The sequence below is a fragment of the Rutilus rutilus genome (genome assembly GCF_951802725.1).
Source record: "Rutilus rutilus genome assembly, chromosome: 3".
In the NCBI taxonomy this organism is placed as follows: Eukaryota; Metazoa; Chordata; class Actinopteri; order Cypriniformes; family Leuciscidae; genus Rutilus; species Rutilus rutilus.
The window spans coordinates 30,610,764-30,634,890 of NC_140211.1; the positions used below are offsets into that span (position 1 = coordinate 30,610,764).

Sequence of the window (24,127 nt, forward strand, 5' to 3'; positions counted from 1 at the left end):
TAAAAAGATAAAATAAATCCTGAAAACATTTCCAACATTGATAATAATAAGAAATGTTTTTTGAGCACCAAATAGCATTTCAGAATGACTTCTGAAGGACCATGTGACACTAAAAACTGAAGTAATGGCTGCTATATCAGCTCTGCAATAAAAAAATAAAAAAATAAAAAAATAAATCACATTTTAAAATGTATTAACATAGAAAACTCTTTTTTTAAATTGTAATAGCATTCCACAATATTGCTGTTTTTGTCACAGGTGGTTGCATGAAGGTAGACGAAGATGTAGCCCTATCTTACACCCGGCGCAATGCAGCGCCAAGCAAGATGCAAGTGTTTTTTGCTAGTTTCAGTCCGACGTTATCATTTTCAAGTCCTGCGCCACGTTGTTTAAATGCATTTGCGCCCATTTGTGCGCCCATGATGCGCATCTGAAAAATGGTTTTCAGACCATTTTGCTGGGCTGAAAACGAGGAGTGTTCTGGCACATTGTTGGCGCATTGCTATTTTGAGGCAACAGAAATACACTGTGCCATTGACCAACTGAAACCTGGCCTTAAGTCAGTGGCGCAATATATATATATATATATATATTTTTTTTTTTTTATTGTTTTAAAGAGTGCGTTAGTAATGTGCGCCTATAGGCGGGTCCACAACGCGTGTACATTCTGCTTATTAAACACACAGGGACGCACAGCACACAAACATGGCAAGTATTAAAATTAAAAGGATTACAATGTAAAATATTATTATTGCGTACATAAAGATATGGTGGAATCCGGCTTGTCCCGTAGATGGTCTGCTTGCGCACTTTTACCTCGCACACGAGCAGTTCCGTTTGCACTCTGGAGACATGTTCGGTCTTTCCACTATCAAATTCCATCATGTAAATAGCGAATCTGCCATGGCGAAAGCGCAACGGAATGGAAGATGAGACTCTGATTGGTTTAACGCACGTAAATCCCAAAACACACCCATTACTCATTAAGAGAATAGGGACAACCCTTTGAGACCATTTTCCCGTCGTTAAACTAGCAAAAGTGGATTCGGACACGCCCTAAGTGAACTTGCGCCCTGTGCTTTAGACCATGCACTTAGATCGTTAAAATAGGGCCCGATGAGTATAATTCCAACACAAAGTTTAATGACAATAATACAAAGAATAAACAGACAGGAGGGGCAACACACACTAAATGTAACAGACCGAAGAGAGAATGAATGTGAGGGATCAACTTACAAAGCAAACACAAATGAGGATAGTTAATAGGACACAGCAGAAGACAATGAACACAAATGAGGAGCGGGAAAACTGAACAAAGGAACACATGATGAAAATTGAAAACAAACTAAAAGTCCATGATGATGACACTAACAGAACATAATGGTTACAGTTTTACTTAATGTTTGATCAAATAAATGCACCCTAACAGACCCCAAACTTTTAATGGCCTGCGGCCTTGTGCCTACAACTGAATCACAGCTGTGCTGATATATAGAGCCATATCGTTATCCTACTTGTGTGATTGCATATATATATATATATATATATATATATATATATGCAATCACACAAGTAGGATAACGATATGGCTCTATATATATATATATATATATATATATATATATATATACACAGTGCTGGTCAGAATTATTTGCCCCCTTGGAAAATATGATCAAAGATGGCTGTAAAAAATACATCTACATTGTTTATCCTTTTGATATTTTATAAGAAAAAAGAAAAAGAAAAAATCTAACCTTTTATTGAAGTAAAAGAATTGAAAGTGGGAGGAAAATCACATTATGAAATAAATGTTTTTCTCCAAAACACATTGGGAACAATTATTTGCCCCATTTTACTTTTACATAATACTTTTTGCAACTTCCTTTTCCCAAGATAACAGCTCTGAGTCTTCTCCTATAATGCCTGAATAGTTTGGAGAACACCTGACAAGACATCAGAGACCATTCCTCCATATAGAATCTCGCCAGATCCTTCAGATTCCCAGATCCATGTTTCTTCTTTTCTTCAGTTCAGCCCACTCATTTTCTATAGGGTTCAGGTCAGGGACTGGGATGGCCATTGCAGATGCTTGGTTTTGTGCTCAGTGACCCATTTTTGTTTTGATTTTGATGTTTGTTTTTGGATCACGGTCCTGTTGGAAGATCCGAACATGGCTCATTATAAGATTTCTAGCAGAGGTTGTCAGGTTTAGATTTTTTATCTGTTGGTATTTGATCGAATCCATGATGCCATATATCTGAACAAGATGTCCAGGACCTCTGGCAGAAAAGCATTAAAGATACAGCAGAGTATTTAATTTTACACATGGGGTACTTTTTTATCCTTGTGTGCACCAAACCCATCTTAAGTGTTTGCTGCCAAAAAAGCAATTTTATTTTGTTTCATCTGACCAAAGTATTTAATAAAAGGGGGCAAATAATTGTTCCCAACGTGTTTTGGAGAAAAATATTTAATTCATAATGTGATTTCCCCCCCACTTTCAATTCTTTTACTTCAATGAAAGGTTAGATTTGTGCTATTTTTTTTCATTAAGTAAAATATCAAAAGGATTAACAATGCAGATACATTTTTTTTTATTTGCCCAAGGGGGCAAATAATTCTGACCAGCACTGTGTGTATATATATATATTATATATATATATATATAAATTTTTTTTTTGAATGTGTGTGTGTGTAATTATTAATATTATTAATAATTTAATAATATTTTATAGTATAATAATTTGATATATTTAATTTTATTTATTTGGAATGTGGCAATGTCATAAGCCATGCCATAAATGTGGTTGAAGGGAATATTTCTGGCCCTCCAGTTGGCTTGACATACTGGGTGTATTACAACTCAGTTTTTGGCTGTGTCTAGACTGAGATAAGTATTGAAGCACTCAGGAGAATAAATGACACATTGAAGTGATTGTGATCATCACAAAACACGCCGGCCAAGTCTGCACCCCCTCACCAGAAGAAGTGAAAAGAGGAAAGGATAGGTGATAAACGGCAGCACTGAGCAGGTGGAAGAGGGTATGTGTGTCTGTGAGTGTGGTGTAAAGGTGAGGCAATGAGCTAACGGTGTGTCTGACTTCCTGTAAGCATGATGGGACCATCAAAGTTGACATATAACTATCACGGTGTGCGCAGAGAAGTCAGACAGGGATGAAAAGCATCACGGTCAAAGGAGTTGGGAGGACGTGGGAGTGGACGAAGGCATTGATCCCCTGCCATAGTAACGGCACCAAACATAGCACCTCTGACATGACAATTGCACACGATATGGATGCAGTGATGGCTTCGGCTACACCCTGACTGGTAGTATGAGGGAAAAGGGAATCTCACAAACCAAACCTTTGGCCTCAGACAAAATGGCCTGGGTGAGAAGGGTTAACACATTTGCTGAGAGCTTCTCAAAGGTAAGACCAAACCCAGCGAACGTGACTGGAGAGTAAATGTTTCAGTCAGCTAAAGGAAGCGCTCCTGGTGCCTTCTGACAAGCAATCCATCAAAGGGAACACACATACTCTCATATACACCAGTTTACACACCTGCACACGCATATACCTGCAGGGATTTGTTAAAATAAATGATGGATAAAAAGAAAGAAAAACATAAAAAATGAATGTGTTTTCTTAAGTATCTGATTAAGTGTGGCATTTAAAAAGGTTTCTCTGCGCCATAGGTGCTTACAATTAGCCAAAAGACCTGAGTTGACACCGTAGCTCTTGTAAGAGCCAAACATAAGTGTTGTCAAAGATGCTTGGATTGCAATAAAAATCTGAATTCAAAACTGAATGATGCAACAGGTTTAACCACAAAAACCTGTTTTTAAATGTTTGGAGTATAGCTATTTGGGACAGGAGGGGGGGGGATGACAGCGATTTTCATAAGTAGAGGAGATGTTCAGTGGAGCACAGGCCTGCTTTAATGGGACAGTCCCCTGTGAGAACCACAAAGACTTCATGCAGTAGAGATTTACCGTTTGATCTCTCCATCTTATCTGTTTCTTTTTCAAATGACCTTGCGGTGCAGACTTTTATGCCTAGCCTTTTATTCTGAGCCATGATTGGATGCTCCTCTAAGCTTAGATCTGCGCTGTGTGATGGATGCATTTCCCTCACATTTATGTCCCCCCAACCCAGACAGCCACCAATGAATCTTCTGTTGTGCGACCCCTGTAAGAAGACCTTTCATGGAGACCTTTCCTCAAACACCTTTTTTTCCTGACACATCATCCCGGTTAGCCCGAGCAACACAAATGCGTTTGAGCTCTGGTTGTCCTTCGCTTGAAAAGCCTATGTGTAATGGCGCAATGAGAGATCTTGATCACATGCTTCTCTGTGGTTGTGCATTTGCACTGAATACTGCCGCTCATCAGAATATACACCAATAAAAGGACTATAAAGAGCAAATAAAAACACATTGCCCACAGGATGCTATCAGAGCTTTTAATTTGGGAGGGCAACGCTGAATGCCTATGGGGAGTACATACTGCTGCTATGCCATTGCTTAATAACATTCATAAGAGAGAGAGAGAGAGAGAGAGAGAGAGAGAGAGAGAGAGAGAGAGAGAGAGAGAGAGAGAGAGAGAGAGAGAGAGAGAGAAGAGAGACTGTGGATTTATCGCTGTACTAGGAAGATGATGGTAATCAAGAGCAAAACACAGAGAAAAGTAGAAATAGGAGCACAATGAAATAAGGTCCTAGGGTGAGGAGTGAAAGAGAAAGCCTTGACGCAACATTAAATATCCACACTGTGTCTCTTGCATAATTAATAGACGAAGGAGATTTTGAACAGAGGGCCGTCTGTGAGAAAGCGGCCAGGCGTCATATCAGATATAAATAAGCAGTGCCACCGGCAAGAGTGTAGATTAGAACACTCAAGCATTCACCAAAATCTCAGCTGTCCTCTACCGAATGCTGCTCATGTAAGGCAGTCTGATCTAAAGAGGTACAGAAATTCATAGACAAATTATACAAATTCTTAATTGTTGTTAAAATGAGTGATGTAAAATAAGAAACATATAAATCTAATTAAATGAAATAACATTATAATATAATTTAACACAGCTAATACAAATACATTACCTTATGAGACATTGAGATCACAAATCAAATAAGCAATTTTGTGACCATGCAAACTTTATGAAGTCATATTTTCCTTCAGTTGTCATCTATCTATCTATCTATCTATCTATCTATCTATCTATCTATCTATCTATCTATCTATCTATCTATCTATCTATCTATCTATCTATCTATCTATCTATCTATCTATCTATCTATCTATCTATCTATCTATCTGTCTGTCTGTCTGTCTGTCTGTCTGTCTGTCTGTCTATCTAGTTGTTAAAACACAGAGCTATATATATCGGATCTGACAAAGAGTTCTACAGTGTAACCTGATGTGGTTATCTCAGTCATATTAAATGCATACAGTATGTAAACATATTAAATGCTTGTGTTCAAGGAAACACACAAACACACACACGTTACATATACTGTACATACATGCAGATCATTTCAGAATGGTAGTAGTAAATATTTCTGCTGACCACTGCCTCCAAATACAATCTTTTTAAAAGGGACCTATTATGCAAAATTCACTTTTATAAGGTGTTTGAACACCGGTGTGTGTCCGCAGTGTGTGAGAACAACCAACCTATAATGGTAAAAATCCACTAACTCATTTTTATTTATAATTCCCCTAAATCAGGGGTTCTCAACCGTTTGCAAGCTGGGCCCCCCCAAAGCTGGTTCATTGCAGTTGGGGTTTTTTTCAGATTTTTTTCCCCCTCCCATCCTGTAGCCTATTCGTTTCTATTTCTTATTTGTGCATCCTCGTTTCCTTTCCTCGCGCCTCATATCCACCCCCTGTCGGATGCGAGGAAGGCTGCAAGGAAAGAAAACGAGGACGGAGGAATCGAAGGAAAGCTTATTTATACATTGGAATACTTAATCACTCGAGCGTCACTTCACAGCGTCATCAGCAGTGCTCAAAGGATCTGCCCTTATGTTGTTAACGTAAAAAAAAGAAAAGAAATTCATAACAAATAATAATAAAGCAAGATACCCTGTTGAAATATGTGAGATGTGTGGTTTATTTAAACTGCAAAGTTAAAATATAAATTACAATTATTCTGACAGATGTGAAGGGGGAGGAGAATTTATACGTGCGTCACGTTTAGTCGATAAAACACTTCTGCGCAGGATACACCTGTGTGTGCTCGCTCATAACTCCTCTGGAAGCCTCCTCACTTCTCACTCCTCGATCCTCGCCTCCTCGCGGTGCAATTAGAGAATTGAAATGTCCTTCAAGATGGCTGGACTCGAACGGTTTCCGGGACATAAGATGGAGGCCTGAGGAGCGAGGAGACGAGGAAGGATATTGAGAAGCACCCACAGCCCTGAGTGAGAAGCACAGTGTCCACCATTTCTGTATCCTCGCTGTAGCAGCTGTTGTTGTACAATGTCTGCGCAAAAGAGCCATTACAAGTGTTGTGTTTTGGGATGTACCAATGCAGATAAGAGTCTCCATAGACTCCCGCCATTCGAGTCACTGAGTACATTTTGGATACATTTCATTTTCAAAAGGAAATGTCCCAAAGAAAACCGCTAAAGTCTCATAAGTTTGGCGCCAATCCTTTTGTACCATACTGCTTCACAAACAAGGGTTCTTTTCAACACTGGATTTTCAAAAAGGTTGATTCTGAAAGATGGGTCAATAGCAACTATTTGTTCGCAAACTTCAGACCCTGACAAAGTATCACACGTCATATGTTGTCCTTCCCAATTGCCTTTCTAAGCTTGCTCTAATAGCTTGTTGGCACTCTGTAAGGCTAATCTTGCTAAAGCTACCATTGTCTCTGCTGTTTTCGCTGATGCTGCCCTCACGTGCTATCAGAATTATTGTAAAAACTGCACATGAACGCCTTTTGAAGTCGCCCACTTGAATGCGACAAGCTACTGACACTTTCTGACATTTTCAGTGCGTGAGATTATCCTGGATTGTTGTTGCCTGTATGCCGGAACATGAGCACTTGAAGCAATGCCCTCTTCTTGCAAGGGGGCCAGGAGCACCGGCTCATTTGCATTTAAAGGTACACACACAAAAACAGCGCTTTTTGCTCACTCCAAAAAAGTGGCAATTTTAACACCTTATTTTTCAGGTAAGATCTGGCAAGCCCATTTGTCATTTTAATGTGTCTGGCTTCAGGTGTCATTCGTTTCCAGTTATTTTTAGCTGTACAAAACAGCTCGTTATGCTGCTTGATATTGCAACATGGTACTTCTTACCATGTTATTATAATGTAGTGTCTTAATTATAAACGCTGGTTTGTAGCGCACATTTTACATTTTTCTGCAATTTGATATATTCTTCTCGTTATTTCCCAATAGTGGATAATAAATCGTAAGTCTCACAAATTCACAGAAAACACCTTACTTGTGTGCGTTGAAAAATATGTGGCTCTGTGGGGTATTTTGAGCTAAAACTTCACATACATACTCTGGGGACATCAGAGACTTATTTTACATCTTGTAAAAAGGGGCATAATAGGTTCCCTTTAAAATACAATTTGAAAAATCTCACGAATTTGGATCCCACATATTTCTTAAGACATGCCATGAATGTGTTTGCAATACTCAGTTAAATATTTCATTGTATAGATCAAGCAATTTAATAGCTGAATAGAAGCTACTGCAAATATGTTAAGCTTCAACAGTTTTTGAAGGTTCTTGGCTGCATTTCATGGCTTTTGTTCTGAGATAATATCCAATCTGCAGTGAATCAGGTCAATTAGGGCTACTGAAACTGCAACGACAACTCCATCTCATATTGGAGCATTGAAAAATGGCATGTATCTATCATTCAGCTCACGTTTAGGATGAGGGAGATAGATCTGAGTGATGTGAGGTTAGCTTCACCTCCATGCTTTCCCTTATCATGAGAGACAGATAATGTCAGTGTCCACCTCAGTGCTGATTACACTGTCATGTGGCATCAGTGTCACTCTCTAAGCCAACACAATACCCCCCTGGGCCCATTAGTGGTGGCCTGGGCTATTTATGGGCTCTCCTCATCGCTCAACTGCGAAAACATTCTCTCCTCTCTTTTTCATCGCCTGTTGTCTATTTCCACCCCTACTTCTTTTCTGCTGTTCTCCTCTGTGAACTGTTGAAAAGCATACAAAAAGCATGTATATATATATTTTTTTTCTTCTCTTTTCCTCTTCCATAATTATCTCTTTTCTTTTCCATAATTATTTTGAGCTCTAGTACATGAATACGGCACTGGTTTTAGTCTATAAGCAATTCTTGATGTGTAGAAAGTTAGACACTAATAGCTCACTTTAAACCTTAAAAAAGACATGTACACCATTTTGTCTTAGTGTTAAATTAATAATATAAATGTTAAAATGTAAATGATAGCAGAAATTACAGTGAATATGTATGCTTCAAAAATGGAAAGACATATAGATGAAGTTAGCTTTTCATAAAGACCTAGTATTCGTCAAAAAAAAAAAAAAAAATCATCCAACAATACAAAAGGACAGTTGATGGAAATGGATTTAACTGTCTATTGTACTTTCATCTGTTTTCATGAGCAGTTGAACATGACTGCAGTAGGATAAGGGGCAGAGTCAGTGGAGTGGAGTAGTATCATTTTGTAAGCTCTTTTTTCATGATTCACATTTTATGTATGGCACTGATGTCCAGGCAGCGAGAGAGGTGGTTTCAAAGAAAATGTGCTGAAACCAGTACTACAGTAGCACATTTACGGGAAGAATTGCTTACATCTTATTCACCAAGGCCATTTCAACTGAAAATCCATTTCACTCACACCTGTTGCAAAACCTCTGTGGATTTATAAGTCAGTAATATAAATATAATAGTAACTGACAGCCAGGCTTTATGCAAAAAGAAGTCCAGCCCCATTGTAATAGCAACAGCTTGTTTCTGAATATGCTATGAAACGAGAGGAAAATAAGTTGGATCTTTTCACAGAGAAAGGATCATTATAACAGAATATATCCTATCATATGATACAGATACTTCTGTTATAATGATCCTTTCTCTGTGAAAATATCTAACTTCTTTAACTATGTTACTATATATATATATATATATATATATATATATATTTATTTATATTACAGTTACAGTTACACATACACACACACACACTTTCAGAGTAGAAGTAGTACACATTTCTGCTGACCGCTACCTCGTGGTCTTTTCTGAAGATGGCTGGACGTGGTTTGGCTGCAGTGGGTTAACTCACTGACCCTCAAAACCCAGCTGAGGCCATGGGCAAACCTCAGCGTGGAGTCTGACCAGCAGATGTGCTTCCGCAGCGGCCCAGCTGCACACCATGTTAAAGGCCCAGCACCCCCTACTTCCTCCTCCATCTGCCACTGCCACAAACCACATTACATGCTCAAGTATGAAACTGTAAACCGTTGGAAAATACCAGAGAAATATCCCAGCTAGCAAAAATGTGTTATGACAACATTTTGCTAATGTTCCCATTGAGCTATGAAAATGTTTCAGAAATTTCGGAATGTTCCCTGAATGGTCAAAACATCCCGTTTTTTAACACTAGAACTACCGGAATTCCATAACTACTAGAACGACCATAGCGGTCATTCTTGACCGTTCATACTTTGACGTTCATATGGCCGTACTGAACGTAATTTTCGTCATGTCATATCTATTGTACGTTAACCTTCTCTTTTCCAATGAAGCTTTTAATTCCTGTCGTCATAGTCCTTAAAACAAGCACAAAAGAAATATTCTATTTCCTCTATGTGAGGAACGTTTTGCGTCAAAATAATATTTTTTTCACCCACTCACCACGTGAATTATAGACATGCACAAAAGTTAGGAAACGTCAAAGCTTCATTCCGTTTTGTACAGCCCTGTTTGTAAATAAGTTCAATAATCAATACAAAATCTAAAAATAAATGGATCTACAATGTTATGATAGGTAATAATAAACAGGACACAACATATTAATTCAAATGAATGTGAAAATGTATTTTCCAGCCTAATTGATAAATAGGCCTATTTTCTTATTTTCTTTGTACAATAAAAACAAATCTTATGATACAATAACTTATAACATATATTTATACATATAACATTTAACATATAGCCTAAATATACAATAACAAAAACACTGATACATTTGAATACATTGTAAAAACTTTCATGGACACGTATGCAGCACAATGCTGTACACACAAAAACAGGCTAGAAAAAACATGAACATTAGCTAAACAAGAAAACGAACTGCTTTAGAACGATTAATTTCAATGTTCAAATGGGCAGTTATTCAGTGAACAAAAAATATTAACGAACAAAATCAGGTCAGTTAACACACACATCAGTTTCATCAACACACACATCAGTTATGATAAATAGAAGCTCGAACATGCTTGCTTGCTCATTGTGAGCCCAGGTTCATTCTCGTGTGTTACACAGCATTTTTGAGCTTCCGCAAGAGGTTTGTTCTCATGTGTCAAGCAGGTTTGGTTGAGCTTCTATTTATGTTCCCTGATCAATATTTATATGAGAATAAAAGCCCAAATTAAATTTGTACATCATATAAAGCGATTGTGTCTCTTCAGAAAATTTGGATTAAACCACTCAATTCATATGGATTAGTTTTAAGATCTCTTTACAAACTTTTTGAAGCGCCATAGTGGTAGTTGTGGAGCTGTCAATGGAGAGTAGCCTACAGAACTGACTAAATAAATAAATGAAAAATAAATGAGTATGAATGAAACAGACATTCTACTGCATGAAAAATATAGGAAAGAAATGTTTCTCCAGTGTAGAGAAGTGTACAGTAGTTTTTTGTTCTCTCTCAGTGAATGCATAAGATTTTCTGACAAAAATAAAGAAATTACTCATTTTTATCATAACAATTTAATATTTCATAATAAAAACTTGTACCTTTAATTTCTACACTTTATCTACACTTGATATATAACACCAGTATGTAACATATGATATGTAACACCAGTGCTATGTTCATTTGTTTTTGTTTTTTGTCTTTACCCTTTATGCCAAAATGAGCAACAAATATACTCTACATCTGTCATGGCTTATTAACAGAACATAACATATATACAATTTGGCCAAGCAATCATGTAGTTTCATGGTCTTGACAGGAATTAAGTCATTAGAGATACTGACAGCAAAATAGAATAATTAGAAGCTGGTAATTACTGTGCAAAAACCTACGTACTGCCTATGGCTCTGACAATTTCATGTGAAAGCAGTCTCTATTTGGCGTGATACTGAATGTATCTAGCATGTACCTCTGTATAATTAGATCACAACTCAAGCTGCCCTAGAGTGTTAAAGAGAGGCTACAAAAGGGGATGACTTTATTTGCAGAATGCTTAAACTATCCAAGCAGGGTGATTTAGATGCAAACTTAGATGCAATATTAATAAAATAAGCCCTTGACATGTTGCCCTGCACATTTCTTATATAAAACTTATTTTCCCCCCCCCCAGTTGTTTGTTCAACTGTATGTGAGCACACCCTTTATGGCTAATTCATATCAAGGCTCAACTAATGCTAGATATATTTCTTGGAGAGATTTAAGCATATCTAGAAACTTTTGAGCCAGGCATAATGTCTGCTTCCTCCTGGTTTGGCAGCTGAGAAAGTCTGCTCTGAAGGCAGTAATTTGTCAGATGCAGGGGTGAATGTAATTCAAAATGTAAATGTTTAAATCATGAGCTTCATCCATTAAAAGCTGTACTTTCAAGTACTGAACAAGAGTTAAGCATTAAAGGAATATTCCAAGTTTAATACAAGTTAGGCCTAATCCACAGCACTTACCACAAACATGAACAAGCAAGTGAGGCACTAAAAATAGAAATGAATGAGGCCAATCTGTAATCGTTAAAATATTCACTGTTTCAGTGTATAGCCACATAGCCACAAGATGTAAAAATGTGCATTAACATGATTTTACTGTAAGAAAAAAATCACTTACCAACCTTTTTGGTGACAACTTCACTGACAACATAACCATAAAACACTGATAATGACAATTTACAGCTTAAATAATAGACAACTTGTAGCAGAAGTAATGTAAAAAAAAAAAAAAAAAAACCTTTTGCCATAACCATGCACAGGAATACACACCTGTAAAATAAACCCATAAAAAAAATATTCCAATACATTTTAGCGTATTTAAGGCAGTGTGCAGACTGTAAATGTACATGGGCTGATAACTTAAAATGTATGAGCAGTATGCTGGAAATGTGTTATCTATTTCCATAAATATGCCTCAGAAAATAGCTTCCAAATCATTGTCAAAAATCCCCCTGACAAGACCTTATTTATTTTTTACCTGCCAGGAATATGGCGTGCATAATCAGAAATGTTATTAGAAGAACAGACCCCTCGCCTGTTAGCCCTGTTACCGGAGCTCGTAATAACTCTGAAAATGCAAATGAACTCTGGGTAATCTATTAATGTCACTTCAATTTTATATCAGCACTCCAATTTAGCAGATCCTGACACATTCCTGCGCACTGTCTCCGTACACGGGTTTTGCCAGGAAAGAGCGGGCACACAGCAAGCAGGGCGGAGGAGCCATGTGCCATCTGTCTATTCCCGACTTTATTACCCGACTCCATAATGAAGCCCCTGTCGCTGAGGCCTCACACACACTCGACTTTCAGATGACAAAAACAACTTTCCCAGCTTTATTTTTCCTTGTAGCAATTATTCCTTCTTCCGTGGAAGGGAGGTGGTATGGACGACTCAACGTTAATTACCCCAATAGTCACTTCAAGTAGACTTGCTAATTTCAACAATGTAACAATCCTCCTGTCAGCAGCAGAAGGCAGGGAGCTTTGTAATGCCAGCATATGGTTTGAAGACCTGAAGGGGGAATTCGCCTGCTTGTTCTGGCCTTAGAGTCAAAGACCCCATTAGTGAAAAAACAGACTCCGTAATCCATGAGATTTGTCCAATCCATGCGAATGAGTGATCATTGCCCATTGTGGACATGCCAACGTCAGTGAGTAATAGTCTTAAATTATTCAAAGTTAAATTGAAAAATTAGATCATTTCTGGAATATCCATACAATATTCTAGGGGGAAAACTTGCATCCATGCGCTTTCATGAAATGTTTATAGTTGAGAAGGTGGAGGATTTGTCTCGCCTCACATGGCCTTTCGACTCATTTATTCTTTGGTCTCTCGAGGCTTTGATGATCTAAAGATCTTGAAGATTGCTGATGACATTACGCAAAGTACAGTAGTATCCAAGCATTATTTGTCTTATATTATATGTATTATATTGCATTATTTTACTCATACATACTACCCAACTAAAAACAACTCCATCAATCATTAGTCTGAGCAATGACTTCCCGCTACCATTGGTTTCTCTTTCTCTTTAAGTGGGTTTATTTTTCATTATAAAAGATTCATCATGCCCAGTAGCTCTGTCTAAAAAAATACTGGAAATTATGTGAACGTGAAAATAAAAGAGACTTGTCAACTTACAGAGAAAGCGAGAAAGCAGCTGGTAACTGAGTATCGATACTGTGGAAAAGGAAGTAACACGATTTACATAATCACATAACTTTTTTCATTAACTATTAATGTAATGCATTACTTTTAATTTTACAACAAAATATCTAAGTTACTTTTTTTAAATAAATAATGCAAATTACTTTGTTTTCCCTTTTATTACCTCTCCTGTGTAAGTGCAGAGGCGTTGTGTGCACACCGCACAGTGTGAACAGAATGGTTATTGTAGTTCTTGACTAAATGTTAGCATGCATTTACTTATCTCACTTGCACAAACACAGATTCAGTATTCATCAAAATGAATGAAAACAGTGAAATGCAAATTATAATCATTAAATATGTTAAATTACACAAATATACTTTATGTATTTGATCTCACTTTATTAACCATTGTCTTTGCTGCTGATCCAATTCAACCATACTAACAAGTGTGTGTGTGTGTGTGTGTGTGTGTGTGTGTGTGTGTGTGTGTGTGTGTGTGTGTGTGTGTGTGTGTGTGTGTGTGTGTGTGTGTGTGTGTTTTTTTTACTGCTGAAATAAGAGAGTTGAACTTTCTTCTCCTGTATCCAATTCTTCTGCGGTCCAGCATGGCAGCACAGCTGAAAGGCTTATTTGAGCTGAGCCCTTTACTGTACAGACACACATTTGCTCTTCAGCCTGAGGCTTATTCATTTCACTTTTAGTGTGAAAGGGTCTTTACATTTGCCAAAAATAAAACTTTTGTGTTTTTTGTTATTAAAAACAAACAAGCAAGACCAACCCAGGTGAGAAAAATCAATGCAAAATAAAAATTCAATAAAAAGTTTGTAAGTATTGCAATTAGTTGCTTTTTTAGGGAGTAACGCGATATTGTGTTACATTACTTTTAAAAGGAACTTTCCCCAACACTGAAAATAAGTATTGAATATTGAGAGCAAATATTCTGAATTAAAATGTATTAAAATATCAAAATTTTGACTAACGTACACACAGTTACAGCCAAATACTTTAAAATAGAGTTTAACTTTCCCTGCCAGTGTTTAAAAAAAAAAAAAAATCATTTTCACACAATTTTCATGGCCCCCAGAATATTTTGCTGTATGAATATCTCAACATGCAATATATCAAAAGAAAGAACAGACCCTCTGCTTAAAAAAAAGTTTTCTTCTAGCTTAATGCATTATTTTTTATATCAACATTTGAATGTGGGTAAGTTTCATAAAAAAAAAAGCCACATTTTGAGCAAAAAGCTGAGAAAATCGCATTCTTTGTCAAAGGCTGCATGCAGATCGGATTCAGAACGATGATCAAAACATATATGGAGTCGATCGAGTCCATCATCACCCCCAAAGGTTGCACAGTCCTCGTCCTGGGTCGACATTTCATTCAGTAACATTAAGCAGTTTTGATTTATTTGCTGTTTAATGTTGATGATCGCGTTATTTTACATATACATCTGCTTACATGTGCTATCGCTTGTTTCTGCTTCTTCTTCACATGTCTTTTGATCAGGAGATTCAGTACTCTTTCAGAAGGTGCCTAATAGCGCCCCCTATAACACATCTTCTGAACTTCAGGAACCCAAACAAACCTCACAACTTCTTCACAAAACTTATTGTCAGACCTTTATTAGAAAACAAATCATGCGACATGAGGATGAGAAGTAAACTTCTGTGATCTGTGTACATGAGACAGAAAATAAAAGAGGCTTCCTCATTTGTCTGTTTGTTGTTTTTCTCTCCCAGCCAAAGAGCTTTTGATTCTCTCTATGAGTGTCTCCCACAACATAAATACTTTATAAGACCAAAACAAGTCATTGAGAATGCCTTTCAAGCAAACAAGAGAACATCAGCTAATGTTTAATTGATCAGCAGTGACAAAAGGAAAGAACAATAGTGAAAGAATTCAACTTCAGGCATCTTTTGCTGTATTCCCTTTCCTGCCCTCCTCCATCATCACTGTGCTTTTCACCCTCACCGTCTGCTGTATCCCACACTTCACTGTCAAATCCCTCAGAAAACTACACGGAGGATTTCAATTGAGTGCATTAGTCTGAAAGCAGAACAGAGAAAAAGACTCTCACCTATAGCTCCAATTCTGTATGCTCTAAGTGCTCAGAAAATGTGACAGAACAAACGCAGAGGAGAGAACGCCCATATGAAGAAGTCAAGGTTTTAAAGGAAACAAGGAAGCCCTGTGTTACACATGACTGGGTTATAATGTACTTGAAGAAGGGCGATATTCCCCCAATTGCTTTCTACACTTCAAAAGAAAGCATTGGGTCGGGAGTTAAAAAACACTTGAAGCACAGGGCAGCTTTAGTTCGGTTTTCCATTAATCATTTTATTAATGGCACTTCTTGTAACTCCATGTACTCTCATCTATAATCTATATTAATGCATATAGTTATCCTTTCTGCATTACATTACTTCATGTTGTGTATAAACCATAAACAGCAAAAACAAAACAAGTCATAAGTTTAGATTCTTTATACAGCCATTTCTTTGCGCAAGAGTTGAAAAACACACAACAGCCGTCTGTATACTTTCCTGAGAAAATGGGATTTCTCAGCATTACACAACATGCAGTGCACATTGCAGCACAACACGGCTTTCAGAATGTCATGGGGGTTATAATGAATCCCTTTAGTGGCACTATTATGAGATTCCCGTCACCGCCTTACGCGTACTCGAGATCCATCTCAAGGTCAGGTTCGGGATAGTACGGAGAAAGCTCAAGCAGGCTTTGTCAACTGTGTATGAGCTCTATTTAAAACTAGTCTTAAGGAGACATTCATTAGAATGCATTGCTACAAATGCGTGAGAACTTATGAATACATTGCAGTATGTAGCTTGAAAAACAAAAAGCTTTTTTATGGTGAAACTGGACACTCTCAGTGGTGGACCCCATTATGCTTCAATGCTGAACTTTGTTCAATAGTTTGTAAGGTTAAAATATGACTGGACACCAGCATACACATATATTGTTGTATCAATCTTCAGACACAGTAATGAGAAATTCCTGTCACCTCCTATTTGTCTATTCTTAGATCATGGCGTCTTTATTTCTGTTACTTGTATATTTTGTCAGAGCTTTTGTCTGCTTCATTTCAGATAAAGGGCCTCGAGTCATTGTTCAGCTGAGACAACCGGAGATGATGAAAGGAGATCACTCACCCACTTGGGACATCTCTGGCACGGAACCTTTGTAAGGCCCCTCAATGAACTGTGGGGGGTTGTCATTGATGTCTTGCACTTTGATGATGAACTCTGACGGTGGTTCCAGAGGACGGTCAGAGTCTCTGTCGACGACCTGCGCCGTGAGCGTGTACTCGGCCTTCTCCTCCCGGTCTAGCCTTTTCATGGCGTGAATGTCCCCCGTCCTCTCGTTGATGGCAAAGATGGTGCCCGCCCCTTCCCCTGCCAGCACATACTTGATGTTCTTATTCCCCACGTCCAAATCCGTATGGAGCTGAAAAGAGAAACAAAGGAGGAGGATTGAGGCTACTTCAAGATGTAGCTAATACCACTCGAGCAGGACCAGATCAATGCCTGTAATCAATTGCATAAAATAATTAAAGGCCACCACCAAGTGCATATCTGCATAGTCTCTTCGAAATTCTAGTGCTTTACTGTGACGGCTGAATTGAAAAAAAAAAAAAAAAAAAAAAAAAAAAAAAAGGTAAAAAGGACAGGCTAAGTCCTGGATTTCCAGGTAATGCTTGGGTTGTGTATCCCATCTATCTGTCATTCACTTCTTCATACATCGCTAGTAGAGAGTGGAGGTCAAAGCGTTCTGCTCACAGCTGCCTCAGGGCCCTGTTACCAACTTGAAACCAGTCATCAGGTCACAGTTCCAGAACGAGAAGGCAATTGGGCTGTGCAAAAAAAAAAAAAACGGACAAAAACGGTGGGGTTGATTGACGGACAAATACCTGCCAAGCAAAAAGACGCAAAAAAAAAATAAAAAAAATCGCACTTTTATTTTCAGCTCACTTTATTTAAATAAATTATTACAATTTAAATAAATTGTTGTTTGTTGTATTTTTTTCTTTACAATGCATTCATTGAGCATTTATTATTATATATTTTTTAATTATATATGACACTACACTTTATAGAAATCATGTATCAGTGGAAGGTTGGTAGAAACTGGAACAATTTAATCGCTGATCATCCACTGATCATCTACTGATCATCTACAGTTCACAAATCTTATTTGTTTATGTTATGTACCATGTTCAATTCAGGAATCATATTTTAAAATATACTAAACAGCAGTTATTTTAAATTGTACACTGTACAAAAATCTGATTTAGAAGGATGAGTCAGTTTATTAACTTGAGTGAACTAAACAAGAATACTCTCTAAATGTGTTGCTAAGTTATCTGAACAAAATATTTTTACATTGATCAATATATATATATATATATAAAAAAAAGTGGTAACTATTATTTAAAAATTATCATTGCTCTGCATTACCGGCTTAATTAATGCTGCTGCTGTTGTGGTCACTGTTATTTAGCTGTCATATTTCTCAGAGTTCATGTTTGAGATTTGTGTGTTGAGGTACAGAATATGCGGATCTTATTTGCAACCTAGGCGAGCGACTTCTTTCAAACTTTTGAATAGCCTTCAAATGATCTTCTTTTGTATTCCACAAATAATAATTAAAATATATGGGTTCAGAATGACATGAGTGTGAGTAAATAACGAGAGATTTTTCAGTTTGGGTGAACCATCGCCGTAACATTATTTTTCCTCCCAAAACACATCTGTACAGCAACTTTAGTTCCATTTATTGAGGTAATATATAAACAGCCTGGTGTGAGGTGGAATTACACTTGAGAATGCAGTAACAAGGACAGCGTGAGCTTTGAAATGCAGACTTCAAGAAAAAAAAAAAAGCAATTGCTTAATAACTATAGTTGTATGCATATGTTGTCTCAGCGGTGCCATTTCCAGACACTGACAAAGCACACACACTTAAATTGTCACACCTTGCACTTTTGTTCTCCTAATTGTCCTATCATTCCACATGAAATATCTATCTCATTAACACATCAGCTTCACAACAGTCTTCATTCTACGAAAACCCCTGAATTAGCCCAAATTAATGATGTGCATTTTCTGATGGGAAACGTTTTTTTTTTTGTTTTTTTTTTTGTGATTTTCACTTCATGCATTCAATAAAATTAACGATAACAAATATTAGTATGGATTTCCGCAATGACCAAAATGTCACCGCTGCAAAACTTCACTTCCTCCATTTGTTCACCCCTATGCCCTATGTATACAGACAACATTGCAAGCTTGTGCTCACACCAGTACCATTCTGACGAGTGATCGCTTAATCTCAATGTGCAAACAATCGACTGAAAGTACGGCTGCGGAAGGGAGGCAGTCTGTTATTATCCGTGTTGCCAAGGCAACACCAGTGCACTAACATCTGACGGCATCCATATTTTTTCCGTCAAATCTTTTAACACACATGGTCTGGTAATGTTTTTGTGAATAGTTTTGCTTTAATACTCCTATACAAATGAAGAAAAATCATTCCATTAAAGCTAAAAAGGTGAAAGAAGGTCAAAGAAAACAACAACATACCAATGTTTTGTTACACTCATAACAGAAAACTTTGAGTATGACACTGAAAAATATAACAGCAAAAGTGGGATATGTAAAATCCTGGGCCATCTTAAATCTGCCAGCACACTTGTGTGGATTAGCATTCAGAGCAGCCCGACTGGAGCCGAAGAGAAACAACGGTTGGTTTTACACCCGTCTCTCTCTGTACCACTGCCGTGGAGTACAACTTTTATTGTCAGTTCGGGAGAAAATATGTCAGTGGCTGCTGGAGATGAACCTTTATAGTAGCGTGTGGAACAATCAGCGGCTCCGTAATGAGGACCCCTCAATCCCCCTACGCCTACCGGCTGCACACTAAAGTGGAGCGTTAAGCCGGACATTGCAAATTAATGATTTTGCCTCTTGTCAGGGCAACTGGCAGAGATGACGTGAGTGGAGAAGAGAAGATTCACATCACCTACAGAGATATGGTGTCACTCAGCTTTAAAAAATGTCAGCGGAGCCCCAACCCAAGGACCATCTCAACAGTCAATTAGGCATGGTTTAAGTGTCACCACAGTTTGTGCATAGTGCCAACTGAAAGGGTTTATGGAGATCATGCATGTTGCAAGAGTAAATCCGTGTAATGGATTTCAGAAGCAATGCCATCTATATTTTAACAGCCACTAATGACATTAAATTACTTCTGCTCATTATCAGCATCGCTATAATTCATGTCAATGCTACTGTATATAGGCAATATGTAGTGCAACACGCCTTCCCTACTAAATTATCTTTTAATTTTGCCTATCTAGATGAAGTTACAGCCCTTGTGTTTGGCACGTGGTGCTCATGTGGGAGATGTAGGTTCAAATCTAGTCGTGTGTCGCGTCCAATACTCATTTCCCTCTTCCCCTTATTATTTCTCAACTCTCTACTTTCACCATCTGCTATGTTTTTTCACAAATTGAAACCATGAATAACGGCAAGAATATGCCATTCAACAACACTATACTTTATTTATTAATTATGTTTTTTTAAGCCTTCAATGTTAAAAATGTTTTCAGTCATTCAAAACCTGTTAATATAACTCTTTATTTAGCATTATTTATGCATAAGCATGAATGTAAGACTTGTTTCTCCTTCTCATATAGAATTCATTCTGTTTCAGACATTGAAAATGGGCAGTATGGAAAAAAAGGTAAGTGTAGATATACTTACAAAATGAATGGATGAATGACACCTAAATCTGAATACAAATACTTTCCTTAAGAAAAAGAATGCATGCTGCATGATTAGTCTATTCTTAAATTCTTGCATTACCAATTGTTTTATCAAAAGAGATGCCACCTTTACTCTTCTGCCAATAAAAACCTGTTTCACGTTTAATAGGTTCCACCAAACACAATGTGCAATTGAAACAATTATATATGCAATTGAAATAGTGTATATAATTGTTTTTAATTTAATTTATTTTGATTTTTTTATTACGTTTCATACTGGATGCATTCAATAAAACAAGAATCCTACCTTCAGAGAAAATTAAAAATTCCCTGATGCAAAACAATGAGAGTAAGCATGCATGCTTGACTAATGAATACCACACGGTGCCTTGAATGGAGTGGCTTTCTCCGTAACCTTCCTAGGTACATGATTACCCTTCCCGTGCTCCTGATTTATTCCTACTGTGCTGAGAAGGAACCAAACAGAGAAATTGTTATTGCCACGCAAAGCAAATGTAATCAAACCAAAAACAGATAGATTTGCATGAAGAAGATCCAGCTACAGATCAAGATACAAGACTCTGTAAAGGAGCTTTATTTGTGTCCAGATACTAGACATTGAGATTCTAATTTCATATTTCAGTGTAGTCTGTTCTTTCCCCCACTTCATTTACTGAGTGGCTGAATGGACCGTGGACTGCTACAGGATGTGATTACCAATTCTCCTGTTAAAACATGCATTGATTTCACACAAGTAACACCATCACAAGCAACACGTCAGGTCTGGCCCAGGACGGCTCCTGTTTAAGACTGGCTGTGACTCTGAACTTCTGGTGTGCTAAAAACTGATCTGATATTCAAAGATCTGCCAACCATTAACATTGCACAACAACTAATAATAATAATAATAATAATTATTATTATTATTATTATAAAAGTGTGTTTGAACAGGGGAATTGGTAATATACTGTACATCGTGTAGACATCCACAGTCCATAAATCAGTAAATAAGTAAATAAATCAAGGAAAAAACTGACTAAATTGAAATATGAAATTAAATTGTCAACTGTATCACTAATACTTTAGTAGTACTGGAATGTCATTTTCAGGTGGGTGTGATAAGATTAAAGGTGCATTATGTTATTTCTCAAAGTCGTTGCTGAAAGTTATTGCTATTTGAAATCAACCCAAACAAACGCACCCCTCTCTTCATTGCTCCGCCTCCAATCCTAACCGCCCTGCTCCAACTCGGTCTCGAACCCTGATCGCAAGGACGCTAAACAGTAAACAACACATTCTCTAGCATTTATCAGCCTGCACAACTTTCACTAGCTGGCCTCCGTTACACATGCAATGCAAGAGTGAATGTCTATTTATCGTAGCAGAAGTGCAACAAAACAATTCTTCATGAAAAATAGAGCAAAGATGATGAACGAACGACAAGGAAGCACAAAAAATGAACCTACATACACATGAGTAAATACCATAGACAGTAAAAGAAATGGACACAGCGACCCCATAGACTTCAATGGAGAAAAGTGAAGTCAATTAGAAGCACTCACTTCCTGATGGCTGACCGTACTGCGCAGACTCAAACTGAGCTTGACGACGTAGATGTGACGTGAGTAACCCGTCTGTCTTCTAGTAGCTGTGCCAAGAGAAATCTGAATCATTCCCTTCCGAACCTTGCAGAGACGGAGATCGTGAGTAGGAGGTGTCCATGAGCTAGGAGCAGGAGCAACTTTTGCTAAGTATTCTGATTAATTATTTTGTCATTTTGCCTCCACGTCCCCCCGATTGCCCGCGAGCTTCTCCTCCTGTCCATACGGTAATCTCTCTACTGTGCGACAGAGAGTCGCGTGGTTATGACGCAATCGTTAGCCTGTTTTTAGACGTTTTTACAAAAACTGCTTCTACGGGGCCATAACGTAAGATACAAGGTAATTGAGCCTTTTATACATTGTCGTGTTTCTTTAGAAATAAATAATAGACAAATGGAGTCATTAAATGCCTCAGATGTAAAGTTATTCGCTGTCAAAGTGACGCCAAAATGAATGGGAGTCAATGGAATGCTAACAGCAGGTGATGGTCTGCTAATCAATGGCGGCGCCCGGGGAAGCTCCAGTTTACAGCTGATAGACTACCCCCTTGGTAAATACAAACAAGAGTTTGTTGTTAGTTACCAACAGCACAGCAGCTCCAGACAAACAATGACACTCAAACCCACGTTAATTTCCCATCAAAGTGACAGTAAAGACAATGTTACAAAAACTTTGGTCACACTTTAGTTTGGGATCCAATTCTCACTATTAACTATTTGCTTATTAGCATGCATATTACTAGGATATTGGCTGTTTATTAGTACTTATAAAGCGCATTTTAATACCTTATTATGCATGACCATATTCTACATCCCCAATCCTACCCAATTCCTAAACTTAACAACTACCTTACCAACTATTAATAAGCAGTAATTAGAAGTTTATTGAGGCAAAAGTCATAGTTAATTATTAGTTAATAGTGAGAATTGGACTCTAATCTAAAGTGTGACTAAAGTTTTATATTTCAAATAAAAGCTGTTCTTTTGAACTTTCTATTCATTAAAAAATAAATAAATAAAATGTGTATGACAGTTTTCATTAAATATTAAGCAGCACAACTGCTTTCAAGCTTGTTGATGATAATAAATGTTTATTGAGCAGCAAATCAGCATATTAGAATGATTTCTGAAAGATCACATGACACTGAAGACTGGAGTAATGATGCTGAAAATTCAGCTTTGTCATCATGGGAATAAATTACATTGTAAGAAATATTCAAATGGAAAACAGTCATTTTATATAGTAATATTTTTATCAAATTGTATTTTTTGAATAAACAAATGCAGCCATGGTAAGCATCACACTGACCTGAAAATGACATGCCACTATGTCATGTTCATTTTTATTTTCCAGCATATCCCTAAGGCCATGAAGTTACTACAGAGTCATTAGACATGCAAATAACTCATCCATCTCTCCTTGGCAGAGACCAATGGACTGATAGGAGCTGCAATTATCATGTTCTTTTCTTTAAAGTGTCTATTGGATGTCCCTACAAAAGGCTTCAGGGACAGAGGGGGGTTCAGTGCTCAGGCAGCACTAGCTATGCTCGCTGTCTGTTCTAATGTAGAATTACAGAGAACTCTGTTTTAACATGTCACATCATGGCAGAGTAGATGTGGCAACAAGCAGTTCCTTTGTCTCACAGACTGAAGACTGCATGCAAACCGAATATGTGTGCGCCTGTTCTGTGCGCGTGCACAAATGCGTATGTGCGACTAAGTCTCGAGTTTAGAAACCAGCAGGCAAGAGGCAAGGGGTAGTTTCATACACATGAATACAAAGGGTGAGCATCCTTTCTTGTTTTCCCCTTAAGGTGTAGTGTACATTTCATGAAAGCCATACTAAATGATGAAAGCATCTTACAAATTTCACAGGTCCCAAAACATCTTTGTTTTGCTGCACTGTTTTAGCACCTGTATTTCTAGAATTTCTTTTTTGGTGTGTGCCGAGGGCAACATTGAGCAATTTACCCAGCATATAAATTCCCACAGCAGATATTTATTTTACTTTCATCTTCTTTCTTTGGGAAGACAAATATAGAGGTAATCTCTATCTTTTGAATTACTTTTGAACCCATCATCACTGTGAAAAAACAGCCTGAAGAATATACTAAACCCAAGCAGAAATTATGAGATTGTTTAATTAACATATACATCAATTGTGAAAAGAACCCA

General features: G+C 37.5%; 1 protein-coding gene across 1 annotated transcript in view; it reads right to left on the minus strand.

Moving 5' to 3' along the window:
• cdh8 (cadherin 8) overlaps nt 1–24,127 on the minus strand; it is a 91,222-nt gene that overhangs the window by 37,411 nt on the left and 29,684 nt on the right. Inside the window, exon 3 of the mRNA XM_084403620.1 lies at nt 16,736–17,030. Within this exon, the coding sequence (XP_084259746.1) occupies nt 16,736–17,030 (295 nt within the window). The remainder of the gene's footprint in view (nt 1–16,735; nt 17,031–24,127) is intronic.